This window comes from Mercurialis annua, linkage group LG3 (genome assembly GCF_937616625.2).
Source record: "Mercurialis annua linkage group LG3, ddMerAnnu1.2, whole genome shotgun sequence".
Classification (NCBI taxonomy): domain Eukaryota; kingdom Viridiplantae; phylum Streptophyta; class Magnoliopsida; order Malpighiales; family Euphorbiaceae; genus Mercurialis; species Mercurialis annua.
The window spans coordinates 57,510,425-57,531,915 of NC_065572.1; the positions used below are offsets into that span (position 1 = coordinate 57,510,425).

General features: G+C 32.0%; 2 protein-coding genes and 1 non-coding gene across 3 annotated transcripts; all 3 read right to left on the bottom strand.

Annotated features, from left to right (window-relative positions):
* Positions 1–7,627: 7,627 nt before the first annotated feature.
* LOC126671104 (protein BRASSINAZOLE-RESISTANT 1-like) lies at positions 7,628–9,112 on the bottom strand. The gene is made up of 2 exons (XM_050364817.2): positions 8,526–9,112; positions 7,628–8,297 (listed from the first exon to the last, which is right to left on the bottom strand). Exons 1-2 carry the CDS (start codon positions 8,739–8,741, stop codon positions 7,821–7,823), a joined length of 693 nt encoding a protein of 230 aa, XP_050220774.1. The 5' UTR covers positions 8,742–9,112; the 3' UTR covers positions 7,628–7,820.
* Positions 9,113–9,493: 381 nt separating this feature from the next.
* On the bottom strand, positions 9,494–11,734 carry LOC126671105 (kxDL motif-containing protein LO9-177). Its single transcript, XM_050364818.2, has 3 exons — positions 11,588–11,734; positions 11,366–11,518; positions 9,494–9,923 (listed from the first exon to the last, which is right to left on the bottom strand). The coding sequence occupies exons 1-3, from the start codon at positions 11,701–11,703 to the stop codon at positions 9,821–9,823; spliced, it is 372 nt and encodes a 123-aa protein (XP_050220775.1). The 5' UTR covers positions 11,704–11,734; the 3' UTR covers positions 9,494–9,820.
* Positions 11,735–13,105: 1,371 nt separating this feature from the next.
* TRNAW-CCA (transfer RNA tryptophan (anticodon CCA)) lies at positions 13,106–13,177 on the bottom strand. Its single transcript has one exon. It is a non-coding gene; the product is annotated as a tRNA-Trp (tRNA).
* Positions 13,178–21,491: the final 8,314 nt, after the last annotated feature.

The following is a 21,491-nucleotide window of genomic DNA, read 5'->3' on the forward strand; positions in this document are numbered from 1 at the left end:
ATGTTGGTAATTCAAACGATGTTATACCTGAAAACCAATAAATACTACAATAAATAATAAATACAAATTTATAAATAATACTAACCACATAAATGGTCATTAAGGCTGAATCTTGCTTTAAAATTGATCTTTATCTTCATTGATATACATATACCTTCACCTCATAAGGAGTACAATAACCTCAGAAAGAGTACTTTAACCTCACAAGGAGTACAATAACCTCACAAGGAGTACTTTAACCTCATAAAGAGTACAATAACATCATAAGGACTATTTTAATCTCACAGGGAGTACAATAATCCCATAAGAAGTACATGAACCTCACCTCAAATCTATCTTTTTATTAATGCAAAATTTGCATATGTTAACAATAAAATGAAGTTTTCATAAACAATCTACACCATTCAAAAATTCAGTCATTTAAATAGATTGACCAAAAAGTCACCACCAATCAAAAATTAAAAAATGAAAAATAAAAACTTTTCAAAAAAAAAATTTGTTGTTTGTGTAGGTCGTTCTGAAAATATGTATCATTTTATGTCTTTTAATCCAAAAAAATTGTTGTTTGTGTAGGTCGTTCTGAAAAAAATTTGTTGTTTGTGTAGGTCGTTCTGAAAATATGTATCATTTTATGTCTTTTATTATTTGATCCAAGTTAAACTACATTTTCAGGAAAAAATGCTTATAAAATAAAACATGTAGTAATCAAAATCTTACGGAATTTATAAATTTAAATGAGAACTTAAACTTGGAGTAAAAATTGGTCAACCCATTTAAGCAAATTGATGAAATGTTTGAGTTGCAGACAAAAATCATGAAATTTTTCAGAAATCAAACAACTGTAATACCAACATATATAGAATACAGATCAACTAAAAATTAGGATTAGAGATTTTGAATGTTGTCTTTTCTTTTAAATAAGTTTCATAAATAAATAAGAGAGTACCATTTAATGCAAATCAAGAAATTAACATATAATAACATAAAAGAGAAAAGACAGATTCAACAAAAAGTTTGAATGAGAAATGACGTTGATGAAATGGAGTTAAAAATACTCATGTCTATTTGAAAAAATTGCTGAAAAGAGGGGAGATAATAAATTGAAAAAGACATAGCAGTGTGCATGTTGATATTAAAGAGTGGGATTTGAAGGATGACCATGCAATCCAAATATAATTTCATACGTAAAAATTGAAGAAACAGGTTTCCTTTTTGATTTAACGTAGGTGTTAACATTATTTATTTTGCAAACAATAATTTGTTTTAGGCCAAATTTTCACATCACAAATTAAGAACAGAGCAATAGAAGATGTATTACTAGAATTACTTACTTGGAAACCATATATGATCGCCGATTGAGAAAATATCGCCGTCGATTTGATCCTTTTTATTGCATGCAGTTTTAGGAAACCATATATATCAATAAAAATGAAAGTTACTAACCTTGATTTTTATTCAGTTTTAGATATTGTTGCCAATCTAACTCCTCCAGCCAGTACAAGTCGTTCTTTAAGGGAGAATAGTTTTGAGTGTTTGTTCTATGGGTCCTTTCCAGAAACATCCCTGCCCTGTTCACGCTTTCGCCGTCCAGTAGGATCTTCAATTACCGTCTGTCTTGATGAAACTATCAGTAACCGTCCGCCATTACCGTCTTAAGATTCAACAAAATCACATGCAGCGCAAAAGAGGAATAGTGCTTCAGTGGAAGAAATGCTTCGGCAATAACAGGCGTGGACAGTATTGATCCGGCAACAGTAAAGCAGTGACAGGCAACGGCAGTAACACGTAACCAAACGGTTATAGCATTACAAACAGTTTGTTAGATAATTCTTGTAAATTAAAAGTATCAAGGCTTGGTCCACTATTGATTCATCATAGCATTTTTAGCGATTTTTTATTTCCTCTTATTGTCACGACTCTTTGCTCAGTTGGTATCTTCATGGAGAGCAGCCTTATGGTAAAACGGCCGCCGAATCATGGAAGAACGGCCTTCCCAGGATTGCATTGAAGGTTAAGTCCATGTCCACTATGTTAAATAGTGTGACGATCTTTCTGTTGACTTCTTTCTCTGGCCCTACTATGACCTCTAGTGTAACTACTCCTAGAGGGTGGATGGGCGGTCCTCCGAGTCCTGATAAAGGAATCGGGACTTGACATTATTATGTTGCTATTCCGCCTAGTCTCTTATAGGTTATAACATTGACATCACTTCCCTCGTCAACAAGGATTCCCTCCATGTTCCAGTTTTCGATGATCGTTGTCACCACTAGGGCATCATTACGGGGTGCTTTGATATGTTCGTAATCTTCTACATCGAAGACGACCGGAGGCATAAGAGTCTCTCAGATGTTCATGAATTCTCGCCTTTGTTTCTTCCTAATGGAAGATTTGTTTAGGCCTCCTCCATTGATCATATGGATTGTTCCCAGGATTTTTGAGGGTCTTTCTTCCTCCTTTTTTTCTTTCGTTTTTTCTTCTCTTTATCTTTTCTTCCCTTGATCACTACTTTCACATTTTTTTAGAGACAAGCTTCTTAAGCTCGCCTGCATCGATCATTCTTTCGATTTCCACTTTGAGATCCTGATATTCGTCGGTGTCATGTCCATGCTCATCCACTTTGAGATCCTGATATTTGCACAACAATGACTTCATGAGGTACACTTGCATACACAATATCAGTGTACTCAGCCCAAAAATTCTCAAAAGATGAATAAAACTCTTGGATGGACATACTTCCTTGGCTGAGTTGACCCAATTCGAGTTTTATAGAACCTTCAGACTGTATTTCTTTGGTTGTACACTTTTTTCAAGTAATCCCACATTGCTCTTGATATCTTATATGGCTTGAGATTGAGAAGTATGGATGATTCTATACTGCCAAGAATCCACGACATAATTTGAGCATCCATTTCATATATTTTTCTTTCTCCATTTTGCTGTTAGGTGCTGGATTTGTGCTATTAATATGACCCCATAATTCCCTACCCTTCATAAAGATTTGAAATTGGAAGTTCTGGGTAGAATAGTTCTTGCCATTAAATCAAATAAGAAAATTTCTATACCGTTCCGAAGACATGATTCAACCAGATCAATTACTAAGAATCATATCCAAGAAGACGGTACAGAAGAACATGAAGAAAGACTCAAAATACTAAGATATTGGAGCTAGACAAAAAATCAGACAAGGTGAAATGATTCTCAAAGTTTTGGCTCTAATTAATACCATGACAAAAGAAATAAAAGAGAAACTTTGAATTGTTTTCTCTCTCATATCATTAACAAAATTACAATATATAAACATTAGAAATAGTTAAAACTCTTGATCTTAAGATAATATAGTAAATAGAGTTTAACCCCTTAATCATAGGCACACTAAAAGGACTACAACAGTAATAATAAACATAATATATAAAATAATAATGAAAACCTAAAAGAGGTAACCAAGGGATATTCCATAAACTAAATAAGTAAAGAGGAATATATTGACAAGTTTAATTGTAATGTTTTTATTGTTTAATATAATGTAATTTTTATGTTTAAATAAATTATTTTTTTGAATTTTATGTATAGTTTATTAAAATATATTATATTTATTTATTATATCTTTACTTGTAAGAATATTTTGAATTAAATTATCAAATATTTAATTAGTATTTAGTGAAAAATTGGAATAAAATGAAGATTAAGAAAGTTAACTATAGAAATTATAATTAAAAAGTAAACATCCAATTAATTAAAATATAGGTTTGTGTGAATAGATAAACCTATATTAAGGTATTTACTATTCATAAACATAATTTGTAATACCCCGTAAATTTTTAGAGTTTTTCCGACAAATTTTTCGATCGTTTTGAAGTAAAAATCGAAGTTAATGGTCTGGTTCATGTTGGTTCGAGAGCGGGTTGATTTTGTGGTTCAACCATTTAATATTTTTTTTTTAAAAAGGAAAATTCGTTAATTCTCGTACGAGACACAAGGTCTCGTACGAGACCTATGTTTTCAAAGGCCTGGTCTCGTTCGAGACCAGGAATTTCGAACGAGACCCAGCCTTAAATGGCTGAGTCTCGTTCGAGAAATGATGAGCTCTTATGAGCTTGTCACCCGCCTACTTTCCAACCCGTTTTAAACCTAATTTCGTTTGGTATTTATAAACGCTTTCTAAATAGAAAACCTTCACCACACTTCACTGAAACCCTAGCCGTCATCTTCTTGCTCGTTCTCTGAAAAACGAAGCGGGAATCGTCATCCAAAGTTGCTGCTCGGTAAGTTTCCTGGTTTCATTGAATTTCAGTTTTAACCTTTGAACGGCATTCCGTATTTTTGATCGTTCTTATTCGTTTTTAGATCAAAATTGATTCCGTTTGATCTCAGACGTTCTAGACTCGCGTATCTTCGATTCTCCACCTTGATTTTGCAAAACGGTACGTGATCGACCTCATTTCAATCGCCATACAGTTTACCGTTTTGAGATATTATGAACTGTTCTTGATTGATATTAATTCTGCCGATCCTAATCTATGTCTGGGCTTGATTCTTGTTATGCTAGGCTTTGTTCTTTTGTCCAAATATAGCCGATTCATTCCTCAAGTCATTGAACGTTTCATTTTTCAAACGGTATGTTTGATTCTTCGTCTCTTTGAATCGGTTTCTGCCGTATGTTTCATATGGTTACTGTTGTTCTTTTGATTTGAAATTGCTAGGGTTGTGTGGTAGATAAATGGAGGGATGTATATGTTATGGTAGATTATTCAATTTCTTAATCAAAGTTAATATGGTTTCATGGAGTTGATTGTTGGTTTCTGCAAATTGGGGTTAAGCTTAGGCGGGGATTTGGATGTTTAAAGGAGGAAGATGGTTAATTGCCGTTTTTGGTCACCAAAATGTTTCACTTAAATCGAATAAAGGCTTTAAGTTAGTTTATCTTTTATTTCGTAAACAATTGGTTTCCGTTATGATTTATAGGTAAATTGTTATAAACGATAACTATTTTACAAACTTAAGTTAAAGTAATTACTCGGGTAATTATAATTGATTTCGAATATCAAGTGGCTAAATTACAATTTAGTCCCTAAATATTTTTTAAAATTTATTTAAGTAAGTTTTTGATTAGTAACGTTATATTTTGTATTAATTATAAACAAAAGTAATTAATTTGATTTTAAATATCAAATTGGCTAAAGTACAGTTTAGTCCCTAATTGGCTAAAGTACAGTTTAGTCCCTAAATTTTTATAAACTTAAAATGATTAGATTTTTGGGTTGTAACTTGGGTTACTTGAAATTGAAGTTATTGAGTTCTGCTTTTAAAATGGATTATTATTTTATCAAATTATTTTATAAATATAAACTCGGGTTTATATTTGATAAACGTTTTGAGTCGGGTTAGACTTGGGTCACCTGACAAGTGAGATTAGCTTGGTAGTTATTGGTAACTCGGCTAATCCACTATTTGAAAATTTATTATTATTTAAAGATTATTAAATAATATTTGTTAATCGGATCTTAAGCGAGAACTCAATAGACTTATATTAATTGGGCTTTATTACCTAATGGGTATTTTTGTGTTGTTCTGGATTGTTTATTCCGATGTGTTATTTGTGCTAGTTCTATGTGGTGTCTAATACTCTCTAGAGTTAGGGTCTGTTTTTAATAATTATTTTATTTGTCTAGACCCGTCTATTGTTCGTGCTCCAGAGGCGAACCAGGATTAGTTGCTTGCCGGTTATCACGTGAATTAGCAAGCAGTGAGTTTGTACTTACTATTTACCGCTTTATTAAGTAAATTGTTATTTTAATATTAAATATATATACTGTACGTATATTTCGAACTGTTTTTATATTATGGCTCTTAGTTGGAACATGCTACCTAATGGGCATCATTAGGACTGCGTGCGCACCGGTAATGATCTGGGTAAGGTATTTATGGAAATGTGGTAACTCGGTGTGAGCATAGCTCTCGGGACCAAATAGAGTAACTCGGTGTAGCACAGCTCTCGGGACCCTGGATATGGTAAAAGTGTGGTTAGTGGTAACTCGGTGTAGCTCAGCTCTCGGGACCAGGCCTATTGGATTATGTTTATTATTTAGAATTGTGGATTAGGGTTCCAACTATTATTCGTAATATTGTTATTAAATGTTTTAAACGGTTTAAAAAGTTTTCCACTTAATAAATATAGATAGTGGTATAAACTCATCTCAGTATATCTGACCCTGTTGTTTTCCCAATTTTTCCCAGGGTTATGATCTGAGAGAGTCTGGTGATCTCCGCATTTACTTTTCCTCGGAGGTTCCATTTATTTTATTAGAACTATCAAACTATTTTGTTCTTAGGTCGCAGTAGTTGACTAGACGTCTTTATTATTATTACAGATATTTGTCGGATTAGTCTGACTGATTTATTATTGTTCTGGCATGTTATATGTTTATTCCGGATTATATATGTTAAGCCGATTTAATACCATTATTGGAAAGCATGTTATTTTAATTGTTGAATATTTTAACTGCTAGAATTAGGCTGAAGTCTCGGTTGCCCCCGAGCATTGGTTTTCTGCAGGTTTAATTGAATTGTATGATTATAAGGAAGGCTAGCTACCGGTGTTGGTACTACATTACCCATACCCTAGTGCCGGTCGCGATTCATGAAAATGGGTCGTGATATAATTGTAGATTAAGTATTGAGTATCGAGTATGTGTTACAGTGAAAAAATGGATTTTAATACCTATTATAGGTGCGGGTCGGAAATAGTCTTAGAGACGGCTTGGCCCAAAATCACCTCCCAAATGAACAAAAAGTTAAAAACTTATTAAAGTTTTAGAGGTTTCTCAAAAGAGAGAGACGGCTAGGGTTTATTTTTATTTTTTTTAAATTCTTTTTCTTCTTCTTCTATCTATTGAACCTTTTATAAATTGTAAATCTATCACAATTTGACAAATTCGCTGGAAATTTATCTAAATTTTCAAAATCGGTTTAATATTTTTTTAAATAGTTTTATCTAAATCTATGTTACATTCCAATTATAAGTTATTTTTCTTTTCAATTTTATTAAAATTACATATTCAATTGCCACGTAGGCAATAACTAAATCAACTTTAACAAATGGAAACATTTCCAGCAAATTCGTCAAATTGATATAGATTTACAACTTTTAAAATGTTTGGATAAATTTCTAAAAAGTCGAAAAGATTTGGCTTTTTGGCAGCATTGGACCTAATTTTAATGGGTCTTGTTGCTCACGAATATGGTATGTGATTATGCGTATGCATTTCGATTTTGTTTTTCTTATTTGACTGGCAATTAGGATCATATGATTAATAAACAGATACAATGCAGTTTCTCATTGTCAAATTGGTTTTCTGATAGCCTAATGTTTTCATGTTTGATTGTGAATTGAGGATTATTAGTTGATATATAGTCTCTCCGATGAGCGCGCCAAGTATGGAACAACAAAATCACTAATCGGTCTAGATGGTCGGAGGTAAAATGGTTCGTGCAACATTCTATGACGAACATAAGTTCAGAAGGAAAAAGGAACCAATTAGCCTGTACATGTTAAGCTGTGACTGCATAATGTAACACAAAGCAAAGACTCCCAACTCAGAAACTATAAAAACTTTAATTAAAGAACAAATTCTTGAATGCTAGATATAAAATCTTTAAAGAAAGAACCGGGTTATATAAGGTATAGTAGTATTGGCCTATTCGGTTTTTGTTCAACTTCATTCGAAAGGCGAGATAAAGCTTCTCTAAGTTGATATGACATTCATTTCATAAGTATTTATCTCTCTCTGTTTGATACTATTATATGTAGCCTATGCAAACACTTAGCTGGTGCGGCGCAGAGGCGAACCTACAGGGGTGTTCTGGTTAGATGCCCTTGCCTCTAGCATGTACTGCTGCTGCTGTTCATGGTTTAGCGTGGCGGCCATCATTCGCTCCATTCCACTTCCAACTCCTGAGGCTGTCATATTGGGTGGATAGGTACCGGAGACATTTCCAACAACCCCTCCGTATGTGTAGAATGCAAGAGGCATTTCACCACCGCAACCCCCCGAGTCATCACTACATATGTAAGTGGGTGAAGTGCCGTTGTTGGCGGTAAGTTCGCCTTTGCTGTTGGTGTTAATCATCACGGTGGTGGGATCAATGCAGCAAGCTGATGTAGTGGTTGAACACTCTCCACCAGCTCCTGTTCCCGCTCCTGCTCCGCCACCAGCAATGACAGTGCTACTAGCAGTGGGTGTTGTAGTGGCGCTTATATTACTCGGCATAGCTCCACAAGTCGGACAACGACTAATAACCTTGCGAAATAAAATCAAATAACAAAGACACATAAGTTATTGACGAGAAACTATGTTGCACGAAAACAGAAACGCCGAAACAGAAAATACTTTAAAAGCAAGTTCCCGAACAACATTTAGCTTTAAAATTCCTTTCTTTATGCAAATTGAGTTTAAAGAGACTATCTTCATACAAAATATTGACAAACCATGAAGATGTATAACTTTTATGAGAGAACAGAAAGCCACCTTATAGCGGTAGGTGGTGCCATCGGGTTCAACAACCCAGCCGGACTCCTTAGCGAGCTCACGAAGGACTTCATTGATGTCGGCTCGAGGAGAAAGATGGTAGCCCCCTAGTCTCCTAAGTCCATGGAAGATCTTGGTGGTAATGGCTCTTCTCTGTCTTTCTCTAAGCTTTGTTTTCTCCTTCTCACTCTCACTTCTAGCTGATGAACCCACCATTGATTTTGGCTCTGTTTCTGGTTTGTGTGGGGGAAAATAGAGTTGGGGAGTACAGAAGTCTGTTTATATATGTTTTTTGCATGATTAGAAGACAGCAATTGCTCATGAGAAAGAGAGAGTCACGTGATTGGCTGGTTAAGTTTAGTAGTAGTAAGTACGGACAGTGAGGAAGCAGAAGTAGTTGAGAAGTATGATTGGATTGGATGGATTTCTGTTAGCTGGCGGCTTATTGTCTACCTACAGGTTTCTATTTCTGTACATTCTATTTGCAAAACTAGTGGTGAGGTTTTTAGCCAATACTTAGCCTAGCTAGTTGCTTGAACAATTCAAACCAAAATAGAATACTAATTGAACCAACCGATTTCGTTTGATTTGAAACAGTTAAAAGTTATTAAATTGGTTCAGTTCAGTCGTTTTAAAATTAAAATTTGATTCTGTTCGGCTCAAAAAGTAGGCAGCGGAGTGATACTCGAAAGATGCTTCGTTTCTTTCATTTTTTGAGGTACTAAAATTTGATGATATAGTTAACAGACTAAAGAAATGGGTTGGTAATAATCAGGTAATACATGATAAAGACAAAACAGAACGAAAGAAACTAACTGCTTTATGAAGTTGGACAGAATATTCTCTTTTTGACCAGAGCTAAAGTGTAAAAGACTCGGAACTTTCTATTTATCTGACAATGGAACTGGACTGAGAGTCTGCAGAAGATGCCCTAACACTACTTTATAAAGGGGTTTGAAGCACAAGGATTTAAATCTAATTGCAGTAACAAGAATTTGACATTTAATAACATTTACAATAGACCAATCAAACTCAAATTCACAATCCAAATGTTTATAATCCATGTTTGACCATATTTAAGAACCTGTAAAACAGGCTATCAAGAATTTGACATTTTAATAACATTTACAAACTCTACAAAAGAATAGAATCCGCCGCTTAGTTCCAATATCGTTGAACATCCAAGTTCCTCGCTTTCCAAACATGATAAATATTCACATCAGCGTTAGAAATAATACTCAGGGAATCAAACTGTTTCTTGCTTCTATGAGTGGAATGCATGTGAACGGTTAATGCTATTTAGGAATTTCGAGATCAGGCCTTCTGTCGAGTACTTCTTGTGAGGATTCATCTGCAAATGCATCTGGGTATGTAGCCTGGATTTTAGACTTCATGCTCCTAAAAAGAGAAAAGCAAATGATGTGAGGGATGATCATTCTCCAAGTGACAGTGTACGAACACAGAATCAGGGGATAAAGGTTAAATCAAAATTACTATTTTTCCTATATTCTTAAAAATCATTATTTCCCTCTGATATTTAGATATTAGACAATTAAAACCCCTTACAAAAGGTGTTTCACTTAAATAGAATTAAAATGTTATGGAATAACAATGATTTTATAAAATGCAGGACCAAACAGTAATTTTAACCTACCTCAAGGGGGTGATAGTACTATTCTTATAATAATATGTTTGTTGCGAGCATTTTGATTAAATTAGAAAGAGAACAAATGCTTGCAGTGCAGTCTCCTCAAGTTACGCCCTCTCCTAAGCACATAATGGAGGTACACCGGAATTCTATCCTAGCAAATTGTACGCATATTAGGTTAACTAAAAGAAATTTTCTAGCCTAACTTGCCGGACAACAATAGAGCAAGAGAAACTAAGAAAACTCTAACTACACAACCTACATTTTCATAGAGAAAGGGATCCCCATTCGGACCGAAGTACTCATAAACAAATCAGAGAAACTATTTTAATGTGAACTACAGTTCACGTTAGTTTCAAATAACCAGTCACTAGATTAAGCAATCTTATGAGATTGTCTCATTATATTCTAGCTAATTGTTGTACCATCAGAAGAAAGAAATCATGAATCATGAATCAAATCGAACTGTAGGGCTATCTGATGCAAGGTCTCCTAGGACTTCACTTTTTAACAATCTACATTATTATAACATCTCAAGCTCTATGTTAATTTACCAGCAGGCTAAAAAAATGCCAACTTGAGATCCCTATATTCCTCGGATGATATGCAAACATCTATGAAAGAGACATGGCACACAGTTATTACAGACAGTTCTTCAATCTATATATATTAATGGCTAAATTGCTTCAAAAATCACTAACTTCAGCGTGTTTTGCAATTTTAACAAGAACTTTCAATTTTATAAATTTAAACAGTAATTACCATTTTTTTAAAATTCAAAACACCAAGCAATTTCCCGTTCAAAAAAGAAGCTGACGTGGCCACCGGAATATGCACTGTACAGGCATCTACATCGGCAATTTTTTAACGGAAAATTGCTCGGAACTTAAATTGCAAAAAAATTGAAAGCTGGTGTCCACCGACATTGCAAAAATTAAAAGTTCGTATTATATTTGCAAAAGACGCTAAAATTCGTGATTTTTAAAGCAATTAAGCCTATATTATCCACTTGTTTGGTTTAATTCTACTGAGAAATGGATTCCATATACAAATATATTCATATATTCATTTAGCATAAACATAATTAATTCGCTAAAGCTTAATAATTGGAGTTTTCAAATGAATTTCGAAGCAAACAATATACAATTACATTTACTTTTGAACAATTGAATTACATGAAATAAATGATTACCTAAGCTTTTGAAAAACGTAATCAAGATCAGACTTCATGGACTTCAAAATGCGAGTATTTCTTGCGAAATCAGTGGCAACTTCTGCATAAGATTGCTCTGAATAGTCATTAAAATGACTCAGTACCGCATTGCTATCTTGCAACCTTCCCAATCTGAAACCCATAAAATTCCAAATCAAAATCATATTTATTCAAAGATATATATATAAAAAAAAGAATTACATGAGATGCTGCAATTGGTTGAGAGAATCCAAATGGTGATGATTGATTAGGGTTTTGGATTGTTGTGAAATCTCTTTTGATGCTTCTCTTATACTCTTCTCTTCTGTTTCCTCCATTTTCTTACACTTTTGCCTAAACTTTGCTTGCACAAGTAGGATGATTTAACCAGAGTAAGTGACAATGGTGAAACGGCGTCGTATATGGTCAAACTGCAATACCTTGGGCCTAAAATCTTTTGTTTTCTTTGATTTTGGATCTTAAATTCTGTTTTATGGACCCTTCAAAAGCCCAATTTTAATTTCTTTTAGGTTTGGGAATTGTATGCCAAGTTGAAATGGATTTGTTGCATTGAATTTCTATTAAGGATAACTATAAAATTATCTTTAAATAATCACCTAATTTTATTTGGTCAAAATATTTCAATTTAATCTAAAAATTTAAATATATATATATATAATTTATGTATTTTTTCACTATAAAAAAATATAATTTTAATACATAATTAATACATCTGTGATTCAGTATGTAAAAAGTGAAAACTTATTTTATATTTTTATAAATTTTTTAGGTATTAAATATAATTTTTTTAAGAAATGCATATTTTATAAAAAGAAATTATTCTGTTGGATTTTTTGTAACTTTTCCTTTTTTTGGAAAAGAAATTAAACTTGTGTCCACCGGTCAATTTTCAGCTTGACCCAATTTTAAAAAAATCAATTTAGTTTTAATTAATTTAATTTTAATCGAATGATTTTTATGAGCATTATCCTGACCATCTCATGTCCTAAAAACATAGAGAATTACTATACTAATGAATTCTTTTCTAAATTAATCTACATTCATAGGTGTCGTTTATTTTATATAATTAAAAAAGAGCGAGCTTGTGAAAATTTAAAGGCCTAATTACTTAAAAAAACCCTCACCTTGTAACATTTTTTCGTTTATACCCTCACGTAGGAAAAAGTTCATTTGTACCCTTTTTTTGATTTTTCATTTTCATCTCTACCCTAAAATTTAAATTTTTGACAATTAAATTAATTAAAGGATGAAAACATTATAAATGACTAATAATATTAATGTTTAATTAAAATATAAGCTAAATATAAAGCATCATTTTGAATATTTTTCCAAATGAAAAGAGGTCAAATTAGCTCTTTAGGGTATAGATGAAAATGAAAAATAAAAAAAATGGTACAAATGAACTTTTTCCTACGTGAGGGTATAAACGAAAAAATATTACAAGGTGAGGGGTTTTTAAATAATTAGGCCAAATTTAAACTCACAATCTAATAAATTGTTATCAAGCGTTTAAAAGTTAAAATTTGTGCTATTTTTTATTTTGTCATTCAAGTTGAAAAAGTGTAAACTTTTATGCTAACATGCTTTTGAAATTGTTTAAAAATTCTTTTGGTCTGTATGTTTTTATAGCGGCATGATAAAAAGTATTGAAAAAAAAAATGTTAATTTGCCGGTCAAAAATCAAAGGATAGAAAAGTTAAGCTTAAAAAATGTAAAAGATGAACCTGACGTGAATCGAACACGCAACCTTCTGATCTGGAGTCAGACGCGCTACCATTGCGCCACAGATCCTCTGATGGTAAATGAAGGAAAATTTGTTAGAAATACAATAAATATGAGTGCTGCTGTAGCATAACAATAAATCAAATACAAATAAGGGTGTAAACGAGTTGAGCTACTCGTGAGTTACTCGAGATCGACTCGAAAAAAGCTCGAGATCGGCTTAAAAAATTCGAGTCGATCTCGAGCTCGAGTATCAATTACTGAAGCTCGTGAGACTCGCGAGCCTAAACGGGTCTAAACAAGGTTGTTATAAAATAACAATAATAATTGTATTATCATTATATTAAATTTTTACATCTCTAAATTTAGGTATGCATCATAAAAATTGATTAAATTGAATGATATATAGTAAAAAGTAATTAAAATATCCCAAAACTGATTTTTTAATTATTTTTTTATTTTTATTAAATTCAACTCAAGATCGAGTAGCTCGAATGTTGTTCAAGCTCGAGCTCGAGCTTCAAAATTTAAGCTCGGTCGAGCTCGAGCCTGTAAAACACACTCGAGCTTGGCCCAACTCGAGCTCGGCGCGGCCCGTTTAAACCCCTAAATATAAAGCATTTTTGTAGAATAACACCACCAAATATAAAACCTTGTTTTATTTTCGAAAAAGAAAACCTAGTTTAATTAATGAACCAAGTCTCCTAAAAAAAATTAATGAATTAGGTCAAACTACACAAAACCCTAAAAAGAAAAAGTGATGGTCAATGATCAAGTCCTAGTAGCATTAGTCCTGCAAAAGAAGCAGACTCGGCCATACCCTTGAATAAAACCCTAGTTCCTCGTCAACAGCTGCAACAACAACGACATGCATGCATTTAAACAGAAACTTCTTCAATTAATTCTTACTTTTTTACAGACTACAAAAAGCTATTGCTAAAACAGATTATCTCTATCTTACAACTAATAAATTAATTTAGCATGATCGCATAAGCACGGTCTCGGGTTCGAGTCCTTGTGAATACAGAAAATTTCCACTAGCAGACTCACCCACCATGCCAGGTGTGCGACGGAGTCGGATTCGGATTAGTCAGGGCAAAGCCTTGGAAACCGGATGGACTTACCAAAAAAAAAAAAATTAGCATGATAGTCTATACTCTATCTGAATCTGCTCTAAACCTAAATAGATCTCACTATTAAATTTACTCCACACTAATACACGCAATTTGCTTGCATGCACTGCACACCATACTCTCTTTAATTTCTTCAAAAGCTATTCATCCTTCTGCACTTTATTATTAATGTTTCTGCATGGTTTTGTTTCTTTTTTAAATTACAATACAATATCAAAATCATTTGTAATTGGGAGTAGAGTACCTTAATTTTCATCTATCTTCTACTATTGTTCTTATAAAAATTTATAATTATATTCTCTCTCAAGATTTAATAATGCAGTGGCTAGCTAGTTCTATCTGTATCATTATGTTTGAATTTAGAATAAACTCTAAAATTAATTTAATTATAAATAATTAAATTTTAAAATGTATTTCTGCATAAAATATAATATAATATCTGTTAAAATTAGTTTGTATAATTTGGTAACCTCGTATATATGGGTTATAAAATGCAAAATGCACCAGAACAGAATATAGCAAATGGTACTGTTATAAAAGAAATAAAAGGATAATATGAATTTGGTAAGTAATGAGAAATAATGTGATGGGTAATTAAGTAACGTTAGTTTATTAGTTTTTGGGTGAGATGTAAAGAAACAGAGCAGCATGCTTGTCTGAATCTTTTAGCCTTTAAAAACAAAAATGTAAGGGGTTAAATATAATTTGACTCCTGAATTTGTATCATTTTATCCATCTAATTTTTAAATTAACGTGTCCTATCGAATCTATGAACTTGTTAAATAATTCTTTTTAACCCCTAAAACAGAGATTGAGTATCAAATGCACTGACGTGGCAAAAGATCTTTGACTGGGCTGACAGTTTGTTTGCCACATCAACAAATATGTAACGCTTAATACATCGTTTGATCTTTGAATTATACTAATTTATCTATTTGACCCCTAAATATTTTGTTTAACCCATCACACCTCTAAACTTATTAAATTATCATTTTTAACCCCTAAATTTGAGAGTTTTAAAATTATTAGTATATATTTAGTTTAATTAATTGTAAAAGAATTTAAAGTATGGAAAAAAAATAATAATTTTATATAAAATTATTTTATTAGTAGTTACTAATTAAATTAAATATACATTAGAAATAAAATATAAATTTAAATAAATTAAAACATTCAAGTTTAGGGGTTAAAATGGATAATTTAACAAGTTTAGAGGTCTGATGGGTTGGAAAAAACGTTTAAGGGTCAAATAGATAAATTAGTACAAGTTCAAGGGCCAAACAATATATTAAATCATTCTATATTGTCTATCTAAACTTTACTTTTCTGCCCTGACGCGCCAATTTTTGTTTGAACACACGTGGCAAAGTCAGGTAGACGAGAAGAGGTTAAACGTTTACAAATTATCAAATTCAGGGGTCAAATTCCTGAGTATTTTTTTCTTATTCAGGAAACGATGTTTTTCGATGTATTGATTTTTTTATGTAAGAATCTCTTTTAGCTTGCCTTTTGGCTCTTTTGCCTCCCGCGGCTTGCGGGTGTGCTAATCTACTTATCATTTAACAAAAAAAAAAGAAATTATTTAATTAATTCAGAGGTTCGATAGGTCAAATGTTAAGTTTATATAGGTTAAATGGGTAAAGGGGTATTAATTCAGAGATCAAACTATATATTAAGCCAAATATAAGAGTAAAGTTAAGCATCAATTTATATTTTAGTAATAGTAAAACACGAGAGTTTATCTCATGCAACGGTTGTGTTTTATAATACTCCTTCCATTTCACTATAATTGATATTTTAGGTAAGAAAATTTGTTCCAAATTATTTGAGGTTTTTTTATTTACCAATGCATTTAAGAAAATGTTTTCTCTACTTACCCCTATTTATTACACATAGCTTTTAAAATGAGTTTGTAGGTTACAAGACTAATTAATGACTAAGGGAGCTATTATAAAGACATAATAGTATTTTGGCTGCATACATAGTTTGACCTCTGAAACCTATCTAACCCCTAAACTTAACGTCTTACCTATTAAATCTCTGAACTTGTTAAATAATTCGATTTGACCCCTGAACTTGATAAATACGTAAACATTGAATCCTTCCACATACTATTTCTTTTAGAATGTTTCAAGTGACAGATGGACACGAAAGGGTTCAATATTTATGTATTTATTAAGTTCAGGTATCAAATCAGATTACTTAACAAGTTCAAAGGTTCGATAGATTAGTTTAGGGATTAGATAGGTAAAAGGGTACAAGTTTAGGATTTAAACTATGCATTAAGCCATAGTATTTTACAAATCCTTAATTTGTGTGAAAAATCTTAAACATCAATTAAAGTGGAATGGAGGGAGTATTTATAATAAATTAATGAGCATTTATGATAGAATTTTTTTAATCATTACTTGTTTATTATTTTTCTGTTTTTATTTAATTGTCCATTTAGCAAAATGTATTATTTGTCTTTATTTACTTGTTCATTTAAAATTTCAATGGAAATTTAGATATTATCTTTCAAACTTAACCTTTCGTAATAAATGACTCTATGAGTTAATTTACAATGCATTTATTAATTAAGAGGGTACAATGAGCTAGGCCTTTGAATCGGTTGGTTTCGGTCGGTTCGGTGGACCAAACCAAAAACACCGAAAACCAGAAATAGGCCAAAACCTAAAACCGAAATACCAGTCAAAAATCGAAATTGAATTGAACCAAAAACTTCGGTTTGGTTCGGTTAAAATCCAATTTTTAAATTATTATTATTTCCAGTTTTTTATTATAAAAAATTAAAAAAATATTGATTAATAATAATTTTACATATGTTATTTGTATATTTTATCTATTATAGTAAATTTATTAACTTATATTACATTTAATTAAAGAATAAATCTTAAAAAAGTATAAATAAACATATTTATTTTAATTTTTTCAAAAAAATAATAATTATAATTTGTTATTCGTTTTTTCACTCGGTTCGGTTTGCAAGAATCTAAAACCGAATTGAAAACCGAATATCAAATTTTTAGGTTGACAAAAACCAAATCAAACCATTTTAACCAAAAAACCGAACCAATATTAAAATCTCGGTTCGGTTTTTCGGTTCAATTTGATTTTTGCATACCCCTACAATGAGCCTTCTTAAATGGAACATAAAAAAATAACAATGGAACTTTCTAAATGTGATAGAAGGAGCATAATTTTTTTAAAATATACATAAATAAAATTTTCAGACTGCACTTAGAGTACTGAAGTACTTGAAAGGCTCTCCTGGTCAAGGTCTTTTGTTTTCCTCTACTTCAACTCTTCATTTTAGTGCCTATTGTGATAGTGATTGGGCAGGATGTCTTGAAACTCGAAGATCATTGACTGGTAATTGCATTTTTCGTGGCACATCTTTAATTAGCTTGAAATCCAAGAAACAACAAGTAGTTTCCAGAAGTTCTACTGAAGCAGAATACATGTCCATGGCTACTACAGTTGCAGAGATCACCTGGTTATTATATCTTCTAGCAGATTTTCAGATTTCAAAAACTTCTCCAGTTGATTTCTTCTGTGATAATGTCTCTGTTTTTCATATTTGTAACAATACAGTCTTTCATGAAAGGACTAAACACATTGAGCTGGATAGTCACTTTATTAGAAAAAAAGTTCAACTTGGTGTGATCAAGCCTCAGTACATTCCTACTGCTCAGCAACTTGCTGATATTTTTACCAAGGCTTTGAGTCCAGCTATGTTCTATAATCTGCTACACAAGATAAGCATCATCAACATTTATGCTCCTCTTGAGGGGGAGTATAAAGAATAACTTGTTAATTAAGTTATGGTTAATTAGTTAGAAAGTTGTTAGAGTATGTTTTATACTCTACACTAGTATGTATTCTAGTTATAGCGAGCTCTCATACTTGTATAAAAACTCAATCCTGGATAATGAATAAGTCAACTAATTCATTTTACCAATTTCACTTTCTTTCTCATCTTTCTGTTAACAACAAGCATTGCCATAAACAATAGATTACAAAGTTCTGAGCAAGCAGGGACGAAGCCAGGATTTTTTTTGGAGGGACAAATTCAACTTCACTAATATAAATAAGGGTTAATTGCATAAAAAGTCACGACCTTTACACGAATTTTCATTTTAATCACGACTTTGAAAAGTTTTCATATAAAATCACGACCTTTCATTTTTTTTCAAATCTATCAGCAAATCAATTTTTGGTGTATTTTTAATGACGTGGCCACCATAATCCGGCAGAATTGATAAAAAATAAAGAGTAAAATTCATCGGAAAAATGGTCGGTGATAGATTTGAAAAAAAATGAAAGGTCATGGTTTTATATGGCAATTTTTAAAAGTCGTGATTAAAATGAAAATTCATGTAAAGTTCGTGATTTTTTTATGAAATTAACCCTATAAATAATTATATCTAATTCAATAAAAAATATTAGATATCAGTCACGTAATTTTACGCGTCTTTTTCATATCGTAATAAGAATTAGACCTAGTTAAATATAGAAATATATTAATGACATTATTATATCTTTTATTAAATGAATAACCAATTGAATTAAAACAATTGATGTTGCCATATTTATTGATGTTTTTTTTATAGAAAATTATATTTAGTTTGGACAAATCAAGACTCCTAGTGATTGGATGACATGTAATAATATTGATGCAGGTTATTGATGGTTGTTGGATGCTAAATTTCAGAATAATGGATGCTAGTTATTAACGTTAGTTAATCTAATTCTTTATTACAAAGTTTGGATTTTTTGTAGGGGCAAGTGCCGCTGCCCTCCCCTACTTATCTTCGTCCTTGTGAGCAAGTGTTCATAAACTGAACCATTCTAATAAATAGACTGCTTAGATTCACAGGCCAGGCTTAGAAAAGGAAATGTGCTTAGAAAAGGAAATGACTTAGCTTGATCAATACTAGGTGCATGAACTCAAATCTTCTACAGAGTTTACATTTCTTTTTGACAAGCAGAGCCAGCAAGTGTTTGTAATTGTGTAAATTAGTTTTGTTTTCATAATATGATGCTTATTTTTATTTCTCACAGTTTTTCCTTTCTTTTTCATGTTCAACTTGAGCTCATATGCTAGTCCCTTTGATCATCTGCTGATACTGCCCCCCTCTTCGCTTTACGCATGAAAGTTGTTAATTGCCCTAAGGTAAGTCTCTTTTGCTGGTTCAATTTGTTTGGTGTGTTTGTGATAAAGCATGCATAAATTATCGACCATTTACATGGAATATGGCTGTTGAAATAGAGTTGTGTATGAGTACCATTTTGTGCAGATCGCTTCTTTCTTTAATGTAACAATTAGGATTTCTCTAGCTGGTAAATTAATTTGTGTATTATTTCTTTAATAGAAGTGAAAAATAATGATCTAGAGCCTTCACTAATTTTTTTTCTTCTTCTAGATGTTGTGTACTCATTGTGGCGGCCGTTATGTTGCTCCTTATGGGAGTATGTTTTCCTACAGCCTTCACCTTGACATTTGCAAGGTATTGAGTAGTGGTGTATAGATTTTACATAACCCACCCAAACAAACAAAAAAATCCAAACCAAACTGATAACTTTATTTTAAGGATAAATTAGGTTATTAAAATTTTACAACCCAACTAAGATATTTCTCGGTTTACATCATGAGTTACAAGTTAGAAGTAAAATTGCTGCTACTCCTTTTTTTTTAGGAAGCTGCTACTCCTTTTTAAATGCTATACATACCACTTATGATTTACAGTGATGTTTATAATGATTGTCAGTGTCATGTGCTTTTACTTCTCGGGCTGAATCAATCAACTATTAATTAAGTAAATTAAATTCCTTGAAGACAATGTATTTTCATTTGGGTTTAACCGAATTAAACCAGCAATTTCCATGTTAGTTTCAGTCGAATTTTAATATAATTATTTTTTAATTGGTTTATATTAAAATTTAACTAAATTTATTTATATCTAAAATCGAACCGAACTGAAAAATAAATATTTTCTATAATATTAAACTAAACTGAATATAAATACTTATTATCTTTGTTATTGGTCCCTCGTTTTTGGAGTTGATGGACAGATACCAGCATAGCAGATTCTTCGCGAACAGGTCATATTTGCAACTACAGAGCATGGCTACTAGATGTGTATCAGCAGAAGAGATGTATAACTTGTGGTATCAGTGGGACAGATTTGGAGCATTAGCTGTGTTTTACAGGAAGCAGCTTTGTCACAAAATTTCTTTTCTCCGCATGATAGGAACTCAGATCGTGGACGTTGAGCATCCACTATTTTGGACAGTTGATGGGTTTCCGGACGATCCGCCTGTCGTGATTTTGTGCTTGAGGAGTATCAGATCGGTTCTCGATGATGTGTTGCTGGGAGATGAGGGAGAGTTGGATTTTGACGAGCTTTAGTCATTTTGTTTATACTTTAACCTGATTTGTACTGGTTTAGATTGTATATTTTTCTGTTTAGTCGTTTTGGAACAAGATTTAGCCATTTTGTTTAAATCAACCTTAATTTCTTTTAAGAAAAGAAAAAAGTTAGAAAGATGACAATGTCATTTTAAGTATTAAAATAGTACTCTCTCGTCCCGTTTAGAAAAGTTTCTTTGTCGTTTCATTTTATGTTCCAATCAAAAGGTTTTATTGTACAACTGGCATAATTTATCTTTTTGACCATTGTTGTATCTCAATAGTTAAACATATTTTATAATATTTATTGATATGTATAATTTTAATGTATAATTGATAAGGATAATAGGAAAAATTATGTATAGTTTATAATATCATTTTATTATATGTGTAAAAGGACAGGGATAAAAAAATCAATAAATAGGGACTTCGTGCTAAGCAAACATCAATTAATCGCTTTAACAATTGAAGTAATTTGTACCTTTCTTGGGTTTGTTGGAGTGGGTTTGGAAATGAAGGCGGTGATGGTGGCTGCAAATGTAGCCGCCGCCCGTTAAAATATGAATCTAACATTAAGCAGAAGATGATGGCAAAATAACAGCTTTATCATCAAATTTATTTTGTTTTACGATTTGTTTTAAGATTGTGAGTTAGTGTAAAATATGTCCTAAAGTTTAATGTCACATTGACCTCAATACGTGGGAATGAATGCCACATCACCTTTTTCTGTTAAATAACAGAGAGTGAGTTACCCTTCCCATTTTCTATCCATAAAAAAAGGCCCCAAAATTACAATATTGACAAGTATAGGGACTCAGACATGACAAACTTTGCCTCA